Source organism: Lagopus leucura, unplaced genomic scaffold (genome assembly GCF_019238085.1).
Source record: "Lagopus leucura isolate 7727_CA_CO unplaced genomic scaffold, USGS_WTPT01 Super-Scaffold_100037, whole genome shotgun sequence".
NCBI classification, from domain to species: Eukaryota; Metazoa; Chordata; class Aves; order Galliformes; family Phasianidae; genus Lagopus; species Lagopus leucura.
Genome location: NW_024962286.1, coordinates 4,284,860 through 4,308,056, shown reverse-complemented (window position 1 = coordinate 4,308,056; position 23,197 = coordinate 4,284,860). Strand labels below are relative to the sequence as shown.

At 47.8% G+C, this 23,197-nt stretch overlaps 1 protein-coding gene and 1 long non-coding RNA gene across 2 annotated transcripts; one reads left to right on the top strand and one right to left on the bottom strand.

Annotated features, from left to right (window-relative positions):
- Positions 1 to 4,958: 4,958 nt before the first annotated feature.
- On the bottom strand, positions 4,959 to 22,377 carry ATAD3A (ATPase family AAA domain containing 3A). Its single transcript, XM_042883189.1, has 16 exons — positions 22,270 to 22,377; positions 22,016 to 22,092; positions 20,734 to 20,835; positions 19,580 to 19,639; positions 19,245 to 19,314; positions 18,184 to 18,349; positions 17,639 to 17,708; positions 15,697 to 15,852; positions 15,420 to 15,476; positions 14,760 to 14,885; positions 12,412 to 12,536; positions 10,850 to 10,901; positions 10,437 to 10,507; positions 9,273 to 9,440; positions 8,959 to 9,067; positions 4,959 to 5,369 (listed from the first exon to the last, which is right to left on the bottom strand). The coding sequence occupies exons 2-16, from the start codon at positions 22,058 to 22,060 to the stop codon at positions 5,196 to 5,198; spliced, it is 1,551 nt and encodes a 516-aa protein (XP_042739123.1). The 5' UTR covers positions 22,061 to 22,092; positions 22,270 to 22,377; the 3' UTR covers positions 4,959 to 5,195.
- Positions 5,819 to 7,404, top strand: LOC122186472. Its single transcript, XR_006181134.1, has 2 exons — positions 5,819 to 5,872; positions 6,448 to 7,404. It is a non-coding gene; the product is annotated as an uncharacterized LOC122186472 (long non-coding RNA).
- Positions 22,378 to 23,197: the final 820 nt, after the last annotated feature.

Genomic DNA, 23,197 nt, shown 5'->3' with positions numbered 1-23,197 from the left:
GATGAGGACAAATATTGAGCCTTTGGAATAAGTTAAGGGGGAAAATAAACAAATAAAGAAACAGCCCATTTTAAGATAAGCATTCTGCTTGGTGCCTCTCACAAAAGGGGTTTAAAGCAGCGATCTCAACTCAGAATTGAACGTACTGGCTTTGCCCTTCTCTGAAATTCGGCTGTGGTTTGAAATATTAATTGTGAACCTTGCAGCTGGACAGAGTGAGGTGGCAGCTGATTGTCTGATCCACACTGGGATTTCAGGATTCTGTTAGGCTCTGGAAGACAAAAAACCAATCCTGCATGGTGCACATCCCCATGGCTTAAGAACAGAAGGTTTTCTAATCTGCTGTGGCTGCAGCAATCACCACGTGAGCTTCACTTTTGTTTACACACAGTCAAAACATGGAACAAAAAAGAAAATACTCTCAGAGCAATTAAATTCACTAGGAACAATTCTCTGCTCTTGAAGCCATGGGAAGCAGCCCCTCTCTCGCAGTGCAGGACACACAGAGCCAGCAGGGTTCTTATCCTTATTGGTTCTTATCCTTAATAAACAAGGGGCAAAGCTCTTCTCCACGCAGCAAGGCCACTATCCAGGAGACATGGTCTGTGCAAGGGCAATGCCAGGCAAGCTCAGCAGTTGGACTGGGTGATCTTAGGGGTTCTTTTCCAACCTGAATGTGAGAGACACAAAGCTCCATGGTCCTGAGCTCAGCTGGCTCTTTTGAACCCAGGGAGCTCCTGTAGATGTGACCCTATGGGATGTGCCCATTGCTCCATGCTTGGGGTGGGCATTCCCAGCACTGCAGTTGCTCGTTGCTCTGTCCCTACGAGGCTGCTGCTGTTTGGCTGTTTGAAGTCTGCTGTTGCTCTGTCTTCTTTCCCTGTGCATGTGTTCGTTTTGCTTCTGTCTGGGTGTGGGGGTGTTTTCTCCTCGTTCATTGTCTGAGATGTACTACTGTTGACTTGTTTGTTGTTCTCTGATCAAGTCTTCCCCTCCTCCCCTCCAAAAAAAAAAAATCCCTGAAACAACCAACAAAACCAAACCAGACCACAACAACAACAACAACCACCCAAAACCCAGCGACTGCCCCTCGTGAAAAGGGTCTGGGTGGGGAGAAAAGCAGTGGTGGCATGGAGGAGCAATCACTGCAGGGTCAGGGCACTGCAGAATAGATGATGTGGGGTGCAGAGCTGGACAAGGAGTGGGAGTGTGCTCCGTGTCCCAGTGCTCGGCCACCAGATGCTCTGAGGGAGGTTCCTGCAGCATTTGGTGGTGGAGGAACGTTGTGCTGCCTCAGGAGGGCTTATTTTTAGAGCAGAGACAGCTCTGCAAACTGTGCTTGCTGATCCTCCAGAGCTGGGATTGGTGCTGGAAACGTTCTCCCCAAGAGAAGCACATTGAACCCAGCCTGTGCCAGCCCTCCTCTGTTCCTACCGCGTCCCTTCTTTGTAGGAGAGCCATGTGCTAATGAAGGCCATCTTGTCCAGTTGCTTCCTATCTGGAATCACTGTGGCCATGTGCTGTAGGAGGCCCAGAAGGGAGCCCAGACCCACATCCCAAGTTTCACACCATGGCAGGGTGGTCTTGGTGGCTCTCACTGCTGTTCTCTACCTCATTTTCCAGTTGCACGCAGCTGGGAGAAGAGAATATCCGGTCCCAAATGACTCTAAAGAGCTGCTGAGATGGTGAAGGGAGCAGAGCATCTCCCAGGAGAAGAGAAGGCTATTAGGGGGATTTCACCCATCTGTATGAGTACCTGAAGGGAAGGAGTAAAGCTGACAGAGCCAGGTTCTTCCCAGCAGTGCCAGGGATGGGACACAGGCAATGGAGCATCAGGAAGCACTTTGTGCATGGTGTAGGTGCTGGAGTGCTGGCACAGGTTGCCCAGAGGTTGTGGAGTCTTCTCTTTGGAGGGAGAAGGATGAGGCAGCATTGCTTGAACAGGGGCTGGGTCCAGAGGTCCCCTCTAGCCTCAACCATGTAGAGATTCTGCAAAACACAAAGCTGTGCAGAGGGTGATAGGGAGCTGAAGCTTCCCTTCAGCCCACGAGCCAGTATATTGGTTTGCAGGAGGCACGAGCAAACAGCAGGAGCCCTCACTTACCTTGGGTACCATCTTGGAGGGCACAGGCAGGAGAGCCCTCGGGCAGTCCCACTCCAATGCCACCCTTCCCACCCCCACTTCTATGATGGGAGAGCTTCAAAGCTAGAAACAGCCAACAGAAGCTCCCAGAGCATCTCTAGAGGTGAAAGACCAGAAGTGCTTCCATTATCATTCAGCAGAAGGAGAAAGACCTTTGGACCACAATGCATTCACCCCAAGTACGCTGGTGGAGCAGACATGTCTTCCAGCGATAGGGCAGTGCACAGGAGAGCAGGGCAGTGCAGCACAGGAGGAACCTGCCGGGATTGCCCTGCAGTGAGGACACAAGGCAGAGCCCAGGGTGCTGCTTTCCCTGATTGTTAATCCTTCCCTTTTTTTTTTTCCTGCATTCAAACCCGTTCTGCATGCATCAGACAGGAGAGGTACAACTTGAGTTGATAACAACGGAGGGAGAGATTACCCTCTGCTCCGAGTCCAAGCCCAGAGCAGTCCCTACTGTGGTTGAAAAGCAATAATGGCCAATTTTCTATTAAACACACCTGCCCGTGCAGATGGCATTAGGGCTGCTGTGCCCAAGCTGAGGGACATCTCGGAGCACGTGGTGGGGGAGGCAGCAGGAAAAGCACACTGTGATTTTATTTGGGTCAACGAGCGAGCCTAATTTAGCCATTCCTTCCCTTCCAGCGATATGTTTGTACAGTAGGTAACCAGTTCTGCTCCTGAAACTAAGCCCACCCTTTGCTGTTTGTCAGTAAAATATTCTTTTTGCATGTTTTGCATCTGAGTGGTTTTTCTCCCCCCCCCCCCCCCCCATTCTCTTTGCACTGAGCGATGCTGCTGGGATCAGAGCAAGGCTGGATTGGGGTGGGGGAGGCAGCTGTGCTCAGCCCTGAGCTGGGAATGAGAGAAAGAGGGGCCACGCCATTCCCAGCCTCTGCATCAGGGTTGGGTGGAGAGATGCTGAGCACAGCAGTTCGGTGACAAAGTAAATGCTGGGCAGGATGGCAGTGAGGACAGATAGATGACCAGGCTGTAAATCTGCCTCCCAGCTGTAACATAGAGCGCAGGGGAGGCGGTTCAGCTGGCGGCAGTGCGATGGGGAGTGATGGATCACTTGCTCATCCATCTGCTCTTGGATTTGCTCTCCAATACAAAACACTGTTTTAATAAAGTGCTATTAGCTCATAATTCACTGTGTGCCAGGGGATGAGAGATAACCTCAGCCTGGGGTTGCCATTCCATCTCCATCCCCTCATGGGTGCCACCTCCATGGGGACAATGCTCATCCCGTGAGCCAATGGCAAAACCCAACCCTGTTGGGAGAGATGGGATGGAGAAGTTCATGGTGTCAACCCCGAGGAAAGCAGGATATCCAAACCTACAGCTACAGCTGTGCCAAGCTGGCCAAGGCTGCGTGCAAAGTGCCCGAGTTCTCTGCAGCCATGCCACTGAGCATAGCATGAGGGGACTGGGTCCAAACCATGGGATTTCCATTGGGATTGGCTGGAACTGACCTCACCAGCTCCCAAAACACTGCCTGGGAAAAATGAAAGCCCTCAGGCTGGAGGAATGGAGAGCCATGGCACTGCTCCAGTGCAGTGAGAAGAGAGAAAAACAACAGGTTAGGAAGACTGAACCCAAGGAAAACAAGTTGTCCGCTCCTCACTTTACACGGTGCAACATCCCGACTCCTCAGTGCTCCCAAAGCATGGGATGCTCTTCTGCTCCACTCATGCAAGAGAAGCCTCGGGGCAACCAACACCTGCACAGCTCAAAGTGTGCATCAGCAGCAGCACCAGCACCGGTGCCTGTGCAACCCTGTAGGAACCTGGTGTAATCTGAAGGAGGAATTGCATAATAAAAGAGCTGAGACAGCAACTGCACTGCCTGGCTTTAGGGTAGGGCTCTCCTCCTGGCTGTTTGTAGCAGCAGAAGTGCAATCAGCATAAGGACAAGACACGGTGCCTGGGCACGCAGTGGTGCTGCAGGACACGCGGCCCTACAAAGCAGCAGCTCCTCAAATCCTCCCATTCTTTCTCTCTCTTGGCAACCAGAGGAAGGCAAAAGAGAAGCACGCTGAGAGAAGCCAGCAGCCAGGGGCACTGCTCATCCCTGGTGTCCCACCATGCTGCCAGCTGCAGCCCCCACTGCCCTCTGTGCTCCCAGGCTCGAGTCAGGGTGCATCTCTCAGCACTCGGCAGCAGCCACCAGCGAATTGGGCACAGCTGAGCTGCTGTCAATTCCTATCGGAGGAGAGAAGCTCAGCAAGGTACTCAAGGGCACAGATTTGGGTCAGACAAACGTGCTCGTGCTGTGTAGTTACAGGAGGGGACTCAGAGCAAAGCACAGAGTTCAAATCCAGTTCAAACTCAGGGCAAAGAAACCACAAGGTTTTCCGACCTGCACACAGACAGACCAAATGTCGTCTGATCAAGACAGGCTTCTCTTCACGATCTGATGACAGAACATCTCTCTGCTGTTGCAGAAATGAAGTGAAAGACATGCAGAGTGAGAGCAGCTCCATGGCAGCAGTCAGGAGCCAGAGTCCCATCGCTGCCACCTGTGTGCCAGAGCCCTCCATGTGTGACAACAGGAGAGCAGTGATGCCGTGCAGAGATGCAAGCAGGGAGGAGTCACACCCTGGGCAGGACGTGGGGAAAAAAGTTGGAAATGCCTCCAGTGGAATGTAAACCTGATGGATTTATATAGATGGGAGGAGAAGGTTTGGACAGCCCAAGGGGTCTTGCAGAGCTGGGTCACCAGGACATCCCAAAACAGTGTCAAATGGCTGAAAAGGTTTGGAGTTGGCCCTCTCTAACAGGACAGGTTACACAGACTGACACAGCCACCAATGTTTGAGCAAGGGAGTCCTTTAATAGCATTATTTCTGCCTTATTTCAACCATTTTTCCTATTTCCATTGCATCCTTAAAACCCGAAATGAAAGGCAGACTGAGGCAGCACTCCCTCCCCTTTCCCTTGCACCAAGGGGCACATTTCTCACATGATTCCACCAAAAATCTGCCCCAAAAGACACTCCCCATTCTTCTCCTCTGCCCACATCCTCATCCACACTGGTCTGCAGGTACTTCTCACACCGGTGTTCCTTTGGGGAACAGTGGAGTTCTGACACCTTCTTTGCTCGCTTCTGTGCCCTCTGCTTTCAGCCACTCCATCTTCTGCCTGTGCTGCTGCACAGCATCAGCGACCCGAGCATCGATCATGGCCTCGGTCAGAACGCCGTCCTCTGACGCATAAGCAGCAGCCTGGGGAGGCAAAGGCAGAGGAAAGGCACACGTGAAGCCAATAAGGTAGAGAGGAAAAGGTGCATATGGTGACGGAGCATCTCCGTCCAAGGCAATGGAAATGATTTTAAATGGTTACAAGGGAGGACTAAGAGCAGTGTCAGGGTGAACACGGGCAATGAGGCATCTCTAAAATGGTGTGTGATGTGTGACCCTCTGGTTTTCCATCTGGAATCACCCCATATCGCTGCTGTGTTGCAACAAGTCCCATCCCATCCTCATGTCCTGCGTGGGAATTGTTTGAGTCACAGCCTGAAGCAGTGATGGAGCACCAGGGGAAAGGACTGGGTCAGCCCTGGGAGCACAGGTGAAGGCAGTTCAGTGCTGTGATCAGAAGGGGTGGAGCCTGGCTGCACCTCTCTGAGACCTCATTTAAGGGCTGACTTTCACTGGGGAAGGAGCTCTGGTTGGAGATCTCTCCTTGGTGGGGCTTTCCCCTGCAGACCTGGAATCTTCTGATACAGGTAAGCAATTTTCTACCTTTCCTTGACAGTACTTTTCTATCGTGCTGATCCTTCTGTCATTATACCTTTGGGGAAACACCTTTTTCCATCATACTGCTGTGTCCAATTGCTACGTGCCCCAGGAGGCTTTCCCTTACCTAATCCTCCAGTGGCTGTGAGGGTAAAAGCCATATGTGCCACTCTCCTGCAACTGTGCCAATGGGGTTGTCCTGCTGGTCTGCACACAAGGAATGTGGGAGCCCAGCAATGCAATGCAGCATACAGCTGCAGCCCAGAAGGAAGGGGAGGCTGCTGGCACTGCGAGCTGAGCATCTTATCTCCAAGGTAACAACGCAACCCTGAGCTGCAGACTTCTATATCTGCTGGCTTCCTGTGCCAGTGCTCCCATAACACATTCCTGGTACAGCAATGCCACTAAGGCAGCCTGACACAGCCAGCTCCTCACCCCAAACCTCTGCCCCCATCCCCCTCCTCCCTCCCTGCCTCTGCACAGCCCCTCAATCCGACAGTGGAAACTCCTGCAAAGCTGTGCAGTTCATGCTCTGTTGATTTTCTCAATGACTTTCTATTTATAGGAAGCCTCAGGCCCTTGTTGTCAAGAAAGCAAATGGGGGAAGCAGCTGTCCCTTCTGGGAGGAGTTGCATACACTGAGATGGTGCTGTGCTCATTTGTATTCATACCTCTGACTCCTGCCTGGACAGATTTTAACCCGTTTTAAGCCAATTATTTGTGTTTTGTAACTCTAACCCAAAACAACGTGTGTTGGCGCAAGGAGAAAGATGGAGCACAGATGACAAACACAGCCTGAACGACCCAGTGCTTCATTGCAGCCCAAATCCAAGTGTGTTTCCACTTGGCCTTGGTGCCTTTGAATCACAGTTCTGATGAAAGCAGCCTGCTGAAAAATAAAATGGGCAAGATACCTCTATTCTTATAATTAAGGCTTGGAAAAGTGGAGGGCTTCTGTGCTGATGCTTTATCTAAAGCTTATCGGTGGGTTTAAGGTCAGGATGCAAAACTAGGAAGCCTGCACATTACTGTAACAGATTCAAAGGGAACTCTGTAGTGTGTAAATGCATCTAATCCATACTGCATTCATCAAGGATTAGGTACAGGGAGTGGAAAAGAGCAAGGACAAAAGAGAAGGCAAAGTCTTTGGCAGAAGAGATTAAAATGGATTTCCAGCATGCAGACCATCAGCTCTGCCACAAACAACAGTATTCTTTTCAGTGTCAGCACTCACCCCCTGCTTTGCTGCACCTTATTTTTCCTGTTTGGAACATTCAGAACAAAGTGAGAGAGCATTAAAGCATACCTTCATTCAGATGGCATGCCAGAGGAACTCCAATCTATGGAAGCTGCAGCTGCTGCTCAGGCTCTCTTGCTTAACTAAGACATTTACCTTCATGGCAATAATGGCAAAAGCACCTTTGTGGGAAATGCTGCAAGGCCGTGGGGCTGCAGAGCAGCTTTCTGCTGTCGTTCTGGGCTGCTCTTGGGAAGAGCTGACTGCTGTGATGGTTTATCCCCAACTACTTCAGAACCTGACCTTCCCCCAAACCACCTCTGGGTTTGGTTTTGCCCATGAGCCCAAGCAGGCTGGATAGAGCTGAGGTAAGAGTCTATGAGGTATGTCCCAGCACCTCAAAATTCTATCACACCTTTCCTACAACTACCTGCTGCTTTCTGGGTTTCACTGCACAGAAGTTAAGGCTGAAGGACTGCAGGCAGCATGCCCCAGTCAGCTGGAGGTGATGGCAGGACAGCCCCTGTGAAACTGAACAGCACTTCAATGCAGATGAAGGCTGACGCAGTGTCTCTCAGCTCTGCTGCCCAGACTCGGGTTAAGGCTCTGCTCTGAGACACCTGTAGAGACAGAACGCTTCCAGACAGCAACACTGCAAATGACTGTTGGAGGAAAAAACTAATTAAGGAAAACATACACAGAAATGCGAGGTGAATTAAGCGACAGGCATATTGCAATTAAGCCTACACTTGGAGGATTAGCTCCAAGTCGCATCAGGTCACTGTAGGAAATAGCTGAAAACAAAAGGCAAACAAAACGCTCCCACCTAGCTCTGTGCTCCAGCACCAGCAAAGCAGTTTTCACCAGGGCTTTGTGCTGTAATCTTCCCAGAATGGGTCAATTGAATCTATTTATTAGGCAGAGACCCGAGGCACGCTGCATCTCAGCAGCTGTCCTGATGAGCCTATCTGAAAGAGCACTGGAAGCTGTTTCAAGGCAGCTTTGAGGAACTTCTGAAGAGCAGCAGGCTCACAACATCTGCTGTTTATCAGCTCTGTAAGGTGTTCCCAAGATGAAAAGCAACTGTAAGAGATGCCTCATTTTCCCTTTTTTCTTGGCTCTTTTTGCCCTTTATCTATTTCTCCTGCCAGACAGCCCCTGCACACCCTGACCTCAGATGTGCCAAGACAACAGTGTGGCTGCACTCAGCTCGCCCTGCCAAGCTATTTTTAATCTCTTTCAGCTCTCTGACCCAGTTCACAGCACAGCCATACAAAGAGGTGTAGCAGCATAATGGAAAGGATAGCAGAAAGGCAGGAATAGGAGGCAGGATTAACACTGCCAGAAATGCATGTAGGCACGGTGCCTATATAGAAATAAGAAGTAGGCAGAATTTCCAGCTCTATTTTCCAGTTAGCATCGTTCCTTCAATCACCCAAATTGTACTAAAAATACATTCAGATTGAAGCAAGGTGGAAGCATGCTTCAGTGTCCTGATGCTGGCGTACCTACAGGCAGCATCAGGCATCTCTTCTGCTAAGCCTCTTGAGCTGGAACATGAGCAACAGCCAGCATGGTTTGGCCACACTTGTTCTTAAGGAACTTGCTTTGCTTTAATTCAATAGGGGGTTTCCCCACTGGTGATTCCAAGAGCTCTTCCTATTTAATGAGACAAGGAGTTACACAGACACTGACACCCACTATAGAGCTACTAGTGTTCTGGTATTGCTACCAGGGCATGATGACACTTTCCAAGATCTGAGACTCCATCAAAAAAATAATCAATAAGCCTTATAGAAAGGGAGAAAGAAGCAGGAAGCCCAGTGAAATCCCACCTACCTGCCATGCCACAGCAAGCTGGGAGATCTCTCGGCCAGACATGCCCTCTGTCAGCCTGGCAATCTCTGAGCACTTTTTGCCATAGTCAAACTGGGCCAGCTTCAAACGCCTAAAAGCAGAAGCACAAGGATTGCTTTATGTGCATCCACGTGAGAAGAGGGGTCAAGGCAGAGGGAAGTTTGTATGAAGCAACTTGCTATCGACAACTGCACTCCTGAAGGGGAGCATCAGATTTTTCTTCATTTTGGAGAAGGGAGCAGCTCCACTACTGCTGAGGACAACAGCAACAAGGAGAATCCTGCAGGGATACTCACTGTTTACCCTCTGTGGCTGGCTTCAGGACATGCCTATCAAAATACATCCTCACGAGCCGCTCTCGCTCTTCTAGTTGGGGCAGATCAAAGTTCACCATTTCATCTATTCGGTCATTGATAGCCCAGTCAAACTGCTCGGGCTGGTTGCTTGCTAAAACAAGCATAAACCTGGAAGTGTGAAACAAGAAAAGACTGAAAAGAGCCATAGAAAACTAAATTAAATCCAATTTGGACCTCAGGAACTGCTTTGGTCGAAGGCCCTTCATCACCTGACATGCCTTAGAAACAGCTTTGTAACTGCATCTCAAGTGACATCCTGCAGTATATAGACTGAACATCAGCCCTTCTCAGGCTGTCTTTGCCATATAAGCCTAACTTATTGTTTTACCCACAATCACCCTCGAGTTGTGCATATCAAACATTTAGCAACATTTAGCACCCCCCACAGACCTCCCTGTCTGAGCCCTGAATGGACTCATCCCAGCACGAGAGTAAGGAGAGCATGCTCCTGTTGGGTTTGTGTATGGCAAGGTCATTCTCCTGCAGCAGCTGGCAGGATTTGCTTTGTTTTCCTCAATCAAGACTGAGATTCCTGCTATCAGGCCTAATGTGTGCTCAATCAGAGGCCCTCACAATGGTAATGCAGTGTAAAGGCAGTGGGTTAAACCAACTTCTGCCCCGTGGTACAGCTGTGCCAGCTTCCAGGTCACATTGTTTTGGAGACAGAAGTCCTTTCTTTTGCTCTGGAATGTTGTGTCTTCCCAGTGCCAACTGCACTTTAATGCCATAATTGATGTTAGCAGCTTAGCAGTGCGTTGTGATTTGAAATGGGCTTTTAACCACAGCTATTGAAACACTGATGTTCTTGTGGTCTATTTAAATCCAAGCCCACAGGGGGTTGTGTTCTTTGCTGTCATTTGTGCAGATAACTTAGATGGCCCAAGAGCCACACTGGCACAAATCTGCTTCTCTCTATTGACAGGAATTCTCCTCAAGACCCTGCAGAAAAACATTATAGATAAAGAATGGATACACAACCTGATATTCAGACCTTCCCTTTGACATGTGGGTGAAAAGGATACCAGTGAACTCCTGTTTATAGCTGTGGGATGCTTTATTGCCCAAATCAGCAATAAGTCAGGTTAGAAACCAGCACATACGTACTTGTTGCTGTGCTGCCCTGTTCTGTGCAGGAATGCATTCAACGTTGCTCTGAGATCTTCACTGATTTTCTCCTGCAAAGATAAAACCCAAAGGAAGATCAGCTGCTTGGGACTTCAGACAGGTCACAGTTTAAGCAGCATTATTGACAACATGAGCTTTGTTTTCGTCAAGGATTCTCCCAGCCATCTGCAAAGGCTTTTTGCAGGGAAGAATTCTCAGGTCAGCTTTGAGATGCTCACATCGTTGAGCTGCAAAAGGCTCATTTCTCATCTCTGCATCGCTTAATTGAGCAGCACAGCACCTTCCAGTTTTAATCTTTTGCCTGTTTAAGCTGGCTAATCACGTTAAACAAGTAGGCTGCAGGCTGGCTAACTGCAGTGTGCACAGATAATGACCAGAGAGAAAGCACTTACTGTGGCTCTCTTCCGCAGAAATGCATCTGCTTCATCCACGAATAGCAAGAGGCTGCAAAAAGAAAGCACTACACAGTAATAGGGACAGGTAAGTGAGGCTCACAAAGCTCCAAGATTCCCCTGTCTTGCTTCCTTCCAGACACCCACAGCAGTGACCAGCTGTATATCTAGCAGTGCTGCTGCGTTCCTGTCAAGTCTGAGCAGACATGTGAAATCTAGACCTGCTCCCCAGGTATTGGAGAGTGCTTATTTTAGCATTCACTCCTATCCAGAGAAATGTGTGAGGCTGCAAGGCGTTTCAGCATCCCAGGAGCTGAGCTGATGGTGGCTCCTTCCTTATCCCATTCAAAACCTGAAGCCAGAGCCCTCCCCTGCACACTGCTTTGCTGTTTTGTTGGTTTCCCTTTCCAAACCACACTGGCAATAATGGAATGGTTTTACTACCTGTGGAGAAGTGAATTAATAAAGTCAATGAATAATTCAGGAAAATAAATTCACTTATAACCCAAGGGCAGTGCTCTTCCCAAGGGACTGAGTGTATAAAGATGTTTATCAATAACAGAACCAGGCTGCTCATAAAGCTGCCACAGCTTCTATTGCTTTCTTGTCCAGCTTCTTTCTCTCTTTCATAGCATTTGTCCAAGAGGTTTTAGGGCCTCTTAACATCTCATTCTCACATTCAACTCCAGTTTTTCTGAAAACTTTCTCAACTACAATCTCTGCAGAGAAGCATTTCCTGGTTTTGGCCAATAAAGGCAACACAGAACTTGCAAGCAGTTAAAACTGTTGGATATCCAGAATAAAGTCTGCTTAGATGTTTGCATATTACTCAAGCTTAGAACACTCAAGTATGGACACAGCTAACCTTTGCCCATCACTTTTTTAAGACACTGATCTGAAGCGTATGAAGTTCTTATCAGACAGAAGTTTTTAACCAGGACAGAATAAATTCAGAGGCAGCCAGAGCTCTGAAAGAGAACTCTATGGTGGAAGCATCCAGCAGGTTGAGAGGAATGTAAAGAGTTTAGATCCTCAGGTCATTACTCTGCAGGTTTGTTTTACGAGGGGGAAATAGAAACATTTAGATGACAAATGCAGCAAGGATTGAAACAGACACTGCAAGATAGTGTCCATCTAAAGCAATCAGGGTACACATAAATCATCAATTTGTCGTGTTTGTCTACAGAAAACCTGCAATCAAAATATAACACAAAAATCAGTGGGCATTCCCTACAAGTTCTCCATTGGGCTTTAATATCCTGGCTGGACAAAGATGCTCCTCAGCTGCATTTGGACTGCAAAAATCTATTTTCACCAGTACAAATTGACTACACACTCTTAAGAAATCAAAGAGTGGAGCTTTTTAGAATACTGTAAGGCAAGAAAAATGCAAAAAATGCAAAATGCACTCAATCTAGGCAAGCTTTAGAGGATGGTGTTCTTGCTCAGCGCTGCCTCATCTATGCAAGAGCATCACTCACACAGCAGTCTGAACTACATCACTGCAGTGAGTTTCTTTGAGCAAGAAACCACACTTAGGAGTCAGAGGAAGCTCTACTTACCCTCTCCTACTGGTGTTTGCCCAATCAAAGAGCTTATGTATGGCAGTCACTCCTTCCCGCCCCATAGGGGCAACATCACCACCCGTCATGATGGCGTAATCCATGCCTGAGTGCACAGCTAATTTCTGGAAGGGAACAAAAAGAGAGTTAAGAAACCTCTTTCACTGCAAGGCCATCCCGGATCAGCCTGCCACAGCTCGTGGCCACAGAGCAAAGGGCTTTGATGGAGCTCCTGCAGTGTGCTGGAAATGTCTCCCCTGAGTTGCAGGTAAAATATAAATATACCAATTCTCTGTGAATGGGTAACAAACTATGAGGCTGTCCATCAAGGAAGGTTGAGCAGATATAATTGAAGTTCACCCAGAACTTTTTAGGAGTCTTTGGCTCACATTGACCCAACTCTGGTTAGGCTGCCACGTCATCACAGCCTCAAGAAATCCCCCCCTGCTTCAGCCCCAACTATTAAAATGGCTGATAAGCTCCTAGCTTCAAATTCCATTCCATCTCACTACAATATCTCAGTGGTGAATAAGGCCACAGCCACCTGTGTCTGAAATAACAGACTGGGCTGGGATAGGAAGCCAAGGGATGGAAAGATCTCTACCCTCCATTTCAGAAAGCAGCTCACGTAGCAGCCACCAACTGAGCCACGGGGACAGGCAGCAGCCTGAGCTAACACTCCATTAGCTGACCCAGAGCTGGCTATTTGCTTCTGCTGAGTAAAGGAAAGTCATCTGAAGGTTAAAATGAACAAGTCAAGCCACGTAGATAAGCATCAGCTCCAGCAAAACACACTCAGCTGAACCCAACCAATTATGTGCTGCTCAGCAGGAGGCAGGAAAAAAGAGCTACACTCTGCCCATTAAAACCACCCGGTTCCTGCTGCTAATGTTCAATGTTCTGCATCAGTCCAATGAAGCTGGGAGCTTTGACAGCTATTACATCCAAGTGTGTTTACATCTGCCTGAAGAACCCTGTCATGTAGCATAAATACTTAACACCACAGATCCACATGGCTTTGTTTTGCAGTAGTCAGAAGGCCACCATGCTATGACAGGTTGCCTTTCTGGAAAGCAGGGACAGCAAACTGCACAGTTGCTGCCATTAATGTAAGCACAGAAGTCACAGCTCAGAAAGCAATCTGCTTTTCAATGCAGCATTTTGTCCTCTCCAGAGCATATGTACAGGTACTCAGTCCTATCCTCACTCTTACATCATCTTCCTTCTGATCCATCCCAATTATTTATAGCTACCACCACCCCCTTGGAGCTCCCATCATATTGGAGAAGTATTAAATGCTTCTTCCCCTTTCTCCACTGCCCAATATTCAGCTCTTTTCTCCCTTCTCCTTACACTGTTGTTGTCACTTCCAAGTCGTGCCCTTCCCTATGGGATTCAGAAATCCAAACTAGCTGGCATACAATCAGAACTGGCAGCAAACACAACTGGACTACACATTTATTGTATTGACAGAGGCACAAAACTCATCTTGCATCAGCATGTCAAATCTGCTGCTGCTGAACAACCATAGGGAACCTCACGTGTACTGGACAAGCAGAGAACAAGCCAAAAAACTGAAATCCCAATTCAAGCTGTATGGGAACTGTTGAGTCAGGGCATGAAGCATTGATTGAGCACTTGGGGAAAGGACCCTGTCAGCCCTGGGAGCTCAGGTGAAGGCAATTCAGCTGTGTGATCAGGAGTGGAGCCTGACTGCACCTCTCTGAGACCTCATTTAAGAGCTGACTGCCAGTGGGAAAGGATTTCTTTCTGGAGATCCCTCCTTGGTGAAGCTTTCCCCTATGAACCTGGAATCTTCTGATACAGGTGAGCGATCTTCCCTTCCTTTATAGCAGCTTTCTATTGTGCTGGCCCTTCCATCATCACACCTTTGTTGTAACATTCTTCCCACTGCACTGATTTGTCCAATTGCTACACAAGCCTGCTTGCAAACCACCCCTGTAGAGCATGTACAAAATAAAGCCATACTTTTCTTTCTCTTTCACTTGGGGATTAGTAAGTGACAGCAAAAAAGACCCTATTTGGACAAGTGCATGGAATTAACAGAAGTGGAAATAAGACAGAAGGCTGGTGTTGTAATTTCCCAAGTCACAGTTGCCAACTGCCTTTTTCAGGTGGAAGTTCTTCTGCCTAAGCTTAGCTTAGAACCCAAGTGACTGTGTTAATTCAGAGCTGCTGCAGGTGGATGCTCTCTCCTCCCTTACCAATAGACATGCAAAAACCCGAAGTTTAAACAATGGGTTTCAGACTAGAGAGGATACTTAAGGCCTGCAGTTTCTGGAACACTTTGCAACACACAGGCAGTCAGAATGCTGGCAGGGCTTTACCTTGGCAAAAAGTGTCTTTCCAGTGCCAGGAGGGCCATACATCAGAATATTCCTGTATAGGCTTTTGTTCTTTTTTGTATTTCTTGTTGCTATGGCAATATCTCTCACACGTGCTTCTAATTGGGGCTGTAAGAGAAGAGTTATGTGTAAGGATTAGAAAGAACCAAGAGACCAGCATTGATCAGCTTCAGGGACCAGCAGCAGCATTTCCACAGTCTCAAGCTTGTAAGCCTTCACTTCAGCTACTTATTGCTTTGGAGCTGAGCTGTTTCCTCAGTATTCAGGATTTACTCAATTCCTAGTTCTGTCCACTTGACTGTGGACAGTCCTTCCTTAAGCCAGGAAGCAGTGCAGCAACCATAAGTTCAGTAGTATTTCGTACATGAGATAAGTGGAACTCTGAATATTAGCATGCTGACTGCAGAGAAAAACTGCAGCCAAGCAAGCACTGAACTATGCTCTGTTCAGAGGAGAAAGAAGGGTAACAGAAATGTTAACCTGTGCAAGTGAAGCATCAGAGCTTATATGTAGTCTCAATGCTCTGCAGGTGCTAGAATTACTAGAATTACATCATTTGAAGCGCATGTAAGGAAACAGCTTTCCCTATTTAGATTCAGAAGTCATCCCTCAACAAATAAGACAGCAGAACACAGTACTCACACTGAGAACAACTCCTTCAAGGGCATCCTGAGCCTTACTGGTGAGACGCTTACCAACCTAGAAAGGAAGAATTCAATCACTGACATGTAGAAATTGGCCACAGCTTCCAAAGCTCAGAAACCACAAACTTAATATATTAAGACAATGAGATCAGCTCACCCACACAGCCTCTATTAGTACATTTATTCACAGGCAGATCCTTGCCTGACACAGAGCTGGAAAAGGAGTTCTGCATCCTCATAGCTGAGAGCAAGACAAAGACAGAGCCACACTCTACCTTGATAGGGTGCTTCAGTGCCTCCAGCACAGTAATGCGTGAGGTCTCTCTCACCAGAGAAGGTTTACCCAAACGTGCTTCTATGTAGCGTCCTGCTACTGCAGTGGCATTCTTGGCAGAGTAAACTCCCACAGCCAGCAGGGTTAGGCCTGCCACCTGGAAAGAAAAGGGGATGAGGATTAGAAAAAGCATTTGGAATTTTAAGAGATACAGAGATTCCAGTTTATTTACTCGCCTCCCCTAATGAGGGCATGGGGTCAATGTAAATCACCAAATGAGTCAAGACATGCCACTGGAAAAGTGGCATCGTTCACCACAGATAACCATCAGAAGTGTATATCCTTTCAAGAAAGCACTGCAACAGGAGCATGAGCAAGTGAAGGCAAAGATGACCTTGGGAAACATGTCACAGAAACGCTTACTAGAGCTCTTCTTGAACAGGAGACAAAGCTAATAAGTGTTTCAGTGACAGTAGAGGCCAAAACCTCCCACTACAGAGCAGGGAGCAAGAAAGGAATGGGCAAGGGTGCACCTGGTGTAGGAGGACAATAATGTCAGACACAATGCAAAAGAACGGGTACTTGAGGCATTTCAACACTAAAACTACTGTGGGAATTGACACCACTGCACTACAGTGAGAGAAGAGGTTGTTTACAAACCCCAGAACATGAGACATTGCCATTAATTTGTCAGCAAAGCAGAAAGCCTCTGGCTTGCTCTCTGTGATTCCTGGTTGCTGCTCAGCACTCAGTTGGCTCACATTAAAGCAAGCAGCCCTGCAGGCAGCTTTTCTCACCCTAGCTAGTTATCAGAGGAGACAAGGAGCTGCACTGACAATGCTAAGGACATTCCTATAAGAGCAAGCCCAGGTAGACAAAAGAGCAAGCTTCAATTGTTTTAAAAGTTTCTGCAACAAGTACAGATCAATGTCAAGAACCTCAAGGATGACAAGAAGGGCATAATTCAATAAACCACAAGGTGCCACCTGTTCAGTTCTACTCTGCTTAAGTGTGTGACATCACCTTTGCTTTGGATGGAGGAGTTCAGAACAGCAGGTTCAAGGGGCAAAGAGTAAGATCTCTGTACCTGGTTACTCCCAGTTTGCAGGGATTTAGAACACAAGAAGCTCCACATTTTTAGCAGCAGAAGGTATCCTGGCAGGGTTAATTTAGAGGAACTCAAAAATAGCTACCAACATCTTGCCTCATAGTCAGCATTACAGCATTTTTCAAAGCAACCCAAAATGTAAGAGTTCTGGCTGTGTTACCTCTTTTCCAAAAATATTTGTACTCTTAGATTTATTTATATATAAAGAAAAAGAAGTCCCAATTTCCCAAGACAAGAGCTGATCAGAAGCAAAAATGACCACAATGCAAGAAACTGGTATCTGGGTCAAGAGAACATACAGCTAAAAGCAGTCATCTTCAAAGGGCTCCAGATACTGCAAGCACTCCAGGTACAGCTTGCAGATGACAAAAGGATGCACTGAAAGCATCCATTTCCCAGCACGCTTGGACAAAGTGCCTTTTGTGCCAGCCTCTGTATATAGAACTGCCTGGTGCAGCAGATGGTTGCCACTGATTTAAAGCAAATTGTCCATTTTAACGAGCCATGCTACTAAAAATACCTCAGTGCTGCACAGTTTTGCAGTGAGAAATGACATTACGTCAAACAGGAAGTAACTGCCATGATCTTCTGTCCTGCAAGAAGATGCTGGGATGTCTTTAATCAACTTATTTAGCACATGTAATGGGTCTAGAAGTACTCTCCAGGTTTCCAGCCTGTCCATCCTGAATAGGCACATTTGATAATGAAAGCATGCGTACAGATCCAAAATGCATTTCAGCTATGAGCTGCTCTGATGCCATTTTAAGAACCTTGGCAGCCCAATATAAAACAAGAGCTTTGCCAGGCTTTTTGTCTAGATGTGTCACAATCTTACCGTGGCTGTGACCTTATCCCAGTCTGTCACAAAGGCACGGAATCCTTCCCCAAAGAGCATCCCTGCTGTCCTATGGTGAAGAAACATCAAGATAGGCAGAAGAATTCTGAATGCTGGACTGAAATAATTTACAACACAGCTTCATATTCTATAACTATCTCCTTTAGAACCAGTCAAAACTCATTTTTAAATGCCCTCCCTTTATATTTTTATGGTATATATCCAGAAACTGAGAGAGCTTTGAGTTTTCAGAGTAACTGAGCCTCAGTTTTAATAAATATGGCTTGAAATCATCTGTTAGGAAAACTGTGTGAGACTCACAGCTCTATAAATACTCTTTCTGGTTCACACTCAGACTCCAAAGCACAAAGACAAACAGCTGAAAAAGGTTCTCTTCCATATAATCCCTATTATTCCATGTACAAAAGCGTCCAAAGCAACTCATCATATTCCTCAGAGGGATCAACAGCAAAGGTTTCCTACGAGGCAAAGGAAATGTGCACGAGAAGTAAGGCAGCCCACGTCCTTGTCTTGGCTTCACATACTTGAGGGACTCCAGCACTGTCTGGCGATGCTCTGCAGCTTTTAAGCGGATCTGCTCCCGGATGATGTCTGCATTCTCCCTCTCAGCCTTGGCACGGGCTCTTGCCTCTGCTTCAACACGCAGCATTTCGTTCTTATGCCGCAGCTCCATCTCGCGCTCTACTGTGGCTGTAAAGAAAAGAGAGGTCAATCTTTCAGGCTGGCTCAAGACGTTGTCCCAGAGGGGGTGATCTGGGATGCAGAACTGCTACAGAAGCATTAACATTCACGTGGCTGGAGGATGAATGAGAAACCTAAGAACAACCCATGAGATGAGCACAGCCACCAGCTTCAATCTTCTGTGACACTGCACAAAATCGTGGCTGGACCATCCAGATCTTTGCTAGCAGCCTGGACACCTGGATGCTGGACAGACTGACTGCCCTGACAGCCACAGCTCCCGCAAGGCTCAGAATTGAGCTATGCTGAATTGTTGCCACAATACTACACCAGATGGCAGCAAGGAGCAGACAGACCGGCAGTCCAGATATGTGCAGCAAGCAAAACAACACTCTGATCCTATTTGGTTACCTACAAGCTGCCTCATAGTCCTGCCGGTGCTCTACCAACCCACTGATTCTGGTAACTCCGTAACAGTGAAAAGAAACAAAGCCAGTGTCACACGAAAAGATCATGATTGAGCTTGTACTTTCTACAGCAACAAGTAAGTAGAGGTTAGGTGATGTTGTTTCAACCACTCTTTACGTTAGCTATTTTGTTTCTCTTTTCCTCCTCAAAATCGGTTGTATCTTAGGTTGCTCCAGGGTAGAATCAGGCTTTCACTGCAACATCAGGAGATGCTGGTAGTTTATTGAGAAATCCAAGTCCCACAGAGCAGCCATTTAGTAGTTCAATCACTTCTGAAACTGATCTTGCAAGCAATTGGTAGCTCCAGTGCTACTGGGCTTACATTGTTTGCCAATACGTCCCTAAAAGAGCACCAACCAACCTGAAGGAGTCAAAGATGAGTACAGAGACTGATCTGCCTGCACACCTTAAGAGCTAAGGAAGAATTCTAACTTACCACGCCTCATGGCTTCTTGCTTCTGTACAGATTCTTCCTGCTTCCTCAGATTCTCTTCATTAGCAAGTTGCTGGAGGCAGAGATGACAGCAGGAGATGCATTTAAGTTTAAGAATCAGTCAAGTAGGTATTTGTGTAAACTTAAGTTGATAAATTGTTATCAAGAAGCTGGTCCACTAGGTTGAAGTGCATTCTTCCTCTCTCCATTTATCAGATTCATACTGATAATCCCACACAATTGGCCACCCAGTCCTAATTCCTGACCTTCCATTTGATGTCTGGCCAGAACCTAAGAGAAACTACTACAGTTTCCAGCTGTTAGAGAAACAACCACACCTGCTGTCTCATCTGTTCGTCATAGCGCTGCCGTGCCAACTTGTCCTGGTATTGGGCTCTCTGCATGAGACAAAACAAAATAATAAAAGAAAGGAGCATTCACAATATAAAGATTAAGCACTTAAGAGAAAAAAGAACCAACAGCAACAAGATTGGGTCCATGAAGGGGAAAAAGAAACAACAAAGCACAAACAACGCAAACCAATCAATCCAGGATCTGAAAAATGAATAGAGGAAAAAATATCCTCAGCTCTCTCCAAAATCTCATCTATGCTGAGAAGTCTTACCATGCCCAACCTCATTTTAAGGTATCACTGACATCAAAATGAAGACCAAGTGTACTCTGGCTCAAAAAGAGACTTGCTTTACTGGGATAAACATGCTTTCATGTTCTAAAACAAAGTACCTGGACCAGCAATTGCAGGCAACAGAAATGGCAAGATACACTGACTGTCAGATGAGTGGTGTTTCCAATTCATTTTCTTGTTCCTCACTAATCTGTCAGTTCTCCACGGCAACTGACAAATAAACCCACACCAGGTGAACTCAACAGAAAGTGGTCTGGGAGTCCCAATCCACCCATAAGGACTCTACACAACAGCTGATATTATTTTCCATTCCAGATAGAGAGACACCAGTTATCTCAACAACTGTTCTTCGAAGCATGGCACATCAGAAGCAAATCACAAAGTTAGCTTTGACTTCCAGTGATGCCCTGTGAACTGCAGGAATTTAGAAGCTGACTGAGGCACAGAAGTGGAGCCTGCTTCCTGAGCCAGCCCTGTTCAAAGTCCACACCTTAGAGGGACAAGAAACACGTGCCTATCCAGTGGTTTTAGCTACTTTCTCAATATATATAAGTGATTAGAATTCATCAGCCCCTTGCTTCCCTGTTCACCATGTGAGCTGTTAGAACAGAAGCTAGCTTGCATGTCCCTGATTTCACTATTATTGCCAATGCATTGACTCGTGCTAAAGTGTCATCAGTAAACACAACTACAAATTAAGCTTAACATCACACAGGCAGGGTAGAAGACAGGCTCAGCATGCATTGCTGCCCACACCACCAAAAACAATCAGTGCATTGTTTCCTTCCCCATGCAGGAGGACAGAGATAAGGGCTTCCAACAGTGGGCTTCCCCTCATTCCCTTACTGCTTGATGCTGTTTTGTTTCCTCACTGAGTGTTTTTCGTCTCTCTTCTGCTTGTACCCGTATCTGCTCGTTCTTCAGTTGTTCTATGGCAGCTTCATACTCCTATAGTGAGATAATCATACAATGATAACCACAAATGAGCTCAATGCACAACCCTACGGAGAAAAGACTGTGGCAGTTATGTTCCAAACAATGCATTTGTAATCATTTCACACTTCCCTGCATACAACCCTTGTAACTCCCTAAAAATGGTGGCAATAGTGAAGGGGTTACAAAGCCACCTATGGCAGAGACATTATCTGCACCTCACCTTCCAGAATCACAGGGGCTGCCCTGAAAGTAACACCTCCAGTTTTACCATGTTGGTCATAGGGCAGCAGGGGCTGAAACTTGTCACCATCATTCTGGTACATTTTGTCAGATGGCAGCAGAGAGGCAGCCTGACATGGAAGTGTGTATGAAGCAACAATGTGACACTGAATTCCTCCATGAGGAACAAATGACATTCACTGACACTTGGTGACCAACCAGTGCATGTGAGCACAGTGAGGTGGTTCGTTCCAGCAGTGATGACAGTGGGTCAACACCAGTGGTGCAGATTTTGATGAGCACAGCATGCAAGCTCTAGTGAAAACACAGAGCTAATGGGGGTTGTATGGGAACTGTTGAGTCAGGGCATGAAGCACTGATTGAGCACCTGGGGAAAGGACCAGGTCAGCCCTGGGAGCACAGGTGAAGGCAATTCAGCTGTGTGATCAGTAGGGGTGGAGCCTGGCTGCACCTCTCTGAGACCTCATTTAAGGGCTGACTGGCATGGGGAAGGATCTCTGGTTGGAGATCCTCTCTTGTGGAGTTTCCTTGCAAGCCTAGGTCTTCAGAGATGGGTGAGCACTTCCCCTTTGTAACACACTCCCAATTGTGTTAGTCCTTTTTGCTATTTCAACTCCTGTATTGCCTTTCCAACGTTAATCTTTCTGATTGTAACAGTAATGGTTATGATGAAAACTAGTGCTTTGTAGCTAAGAGTCTGCTCTATCAAATGGTGTTATCATGATCTCTGTATCTCTTGCAGTCTCCATGGAAATAAACAGAAGGCATTACCTTCACGGCAACCTACATACTTCTCTTTCAAAGGCAAGTATTGACCTCTTGCTAAAGTTAAATGACAGCTGACAAGAACACAGTGCCCAGGGCAGACTGCTGGGAAATATGGCTACAATTCAGTCCTGGCAGCTGCTGGTACTGGGCTGCCCACTCAGCAGTACCACACACCCTGATGTACCTTCAGCTTGGTTTGCTGCTCCAGCTGCAGGGTCTGCTCTTGCATCTGGGCCAGGCTGAGTGCATCCTTTGCATGGCCTGCGACGGATAGAGGGAAGGGGCTGTTAACATCGCGGAGCGACTCCTTCCGGCACGAACCCACCCGCTGGAGCTGAGCCCTCGGGGCCCACCCTTCCGCTCCCCCCGCGCCCTGGAGGCTGCAGCTTCGAGACATCAAGCCCCGTCTGACGCTCCCGGCCCCGATCCTTCACGCACGGGACGCGTCCAGCTCCCTCGCCGCCTTGGCCGCCCGCTCCAGGCCCGTGGGGTCGAAGTTGCTCCATTTGTCCTTGGGCGTGCTGCGATCCCCCGCCCCTCCGCCGCCCGCTGGCCCGCCGCCACCACCCGGGCCTGGCGGCAGGGTCAGCCCCGTCCCGCCCTGCTCCGCGTCGCCGCCGCCCGCCGGGGTCGAGCCGCGGTTGATGCCGAAGAGCCAGGACATGGCGCCGCCCCGCCGCCGGCTGCACCGCGGGACCCACGCCGCGCTGAGCCACGCGCGCCGCCTCCGATTGGGCCGGGCGCAGGCGCCATGGTGACGTCACGCGTCGAACACCAATCAGCGTTAAGCCGGAAGGATGAGAGGAAGGTAGGCCGGGATGGGCAGCGGGGAGGGACAAACTTTATTGAGATGCGCTTTGCCGTAGCAACGGAAGTGTTGTTGTGTTGCTAAGGGAGCGGGCCCAAAATGGCGGTCGGGTGCGCAGCGGCGTGTGACAGCGCTGTGAACGCTTCTGAGGCCGTTACCTCGTACAGCCTTCTGGGTTTGCTGTGCCTTCTGGGTTTGCTGCTGGAGGCAGCCCTGTGTCCTCCAAGCACTGCTGCTGAGGAGCAGGAGGAGGAACTCGTGTTTGTGGCTGGTATAGAAGTATGCTTTGCAAAAGCTGTCCCTAATCTCACTGTTTGTAGTGTGGAGGAACTCGAAGGAGTCAAAGGGGGGAAGAAGAAAAAGTGAGGCAATGAGCTTTATTGAGGCTGATGTCTTTCTGGCTATGTATTTGATTTTTGCAAGGTTGGGAATATAAACCAGACTGTGAAGTCGTGGGAAGAATGCTTGTTTTTAACCACTTAAAATCGAGGTGAATTCCAGCTTCTCATTCCACTAAACTGATTTGTCTTTACTGCCCCCAAGAACAAAGGAGTCATT

What these genes read in the sequence shown, in the direction of transcription:
- ATAD3A (XM_042883189.1), bottom strand. Translation starts at nt 22,060, where the DNA reads ATGCAAGAGCAGACCCTGCAGCTGGAGCAGCAAACCAAGCTGAAG. An exon ending in ACGAACAGATGAGACAGCAG is followed by an intron (nt 19,315 to 19,579) that starts GTGTGGTTGTTT and finishes CTCTGCCTCCAG; the next exon opens with CAACTTGCTAATGAAGAGAA. An exon ending in CCAGCCACAGAGGGTAAACA is followed by an intron (nt 9,068 to 9,272) that starts GTGAGTATCCCT and finishes TTCTGCTTTTAG; the next exon opens with GCGTTTGAAGCTGGCCCAGT.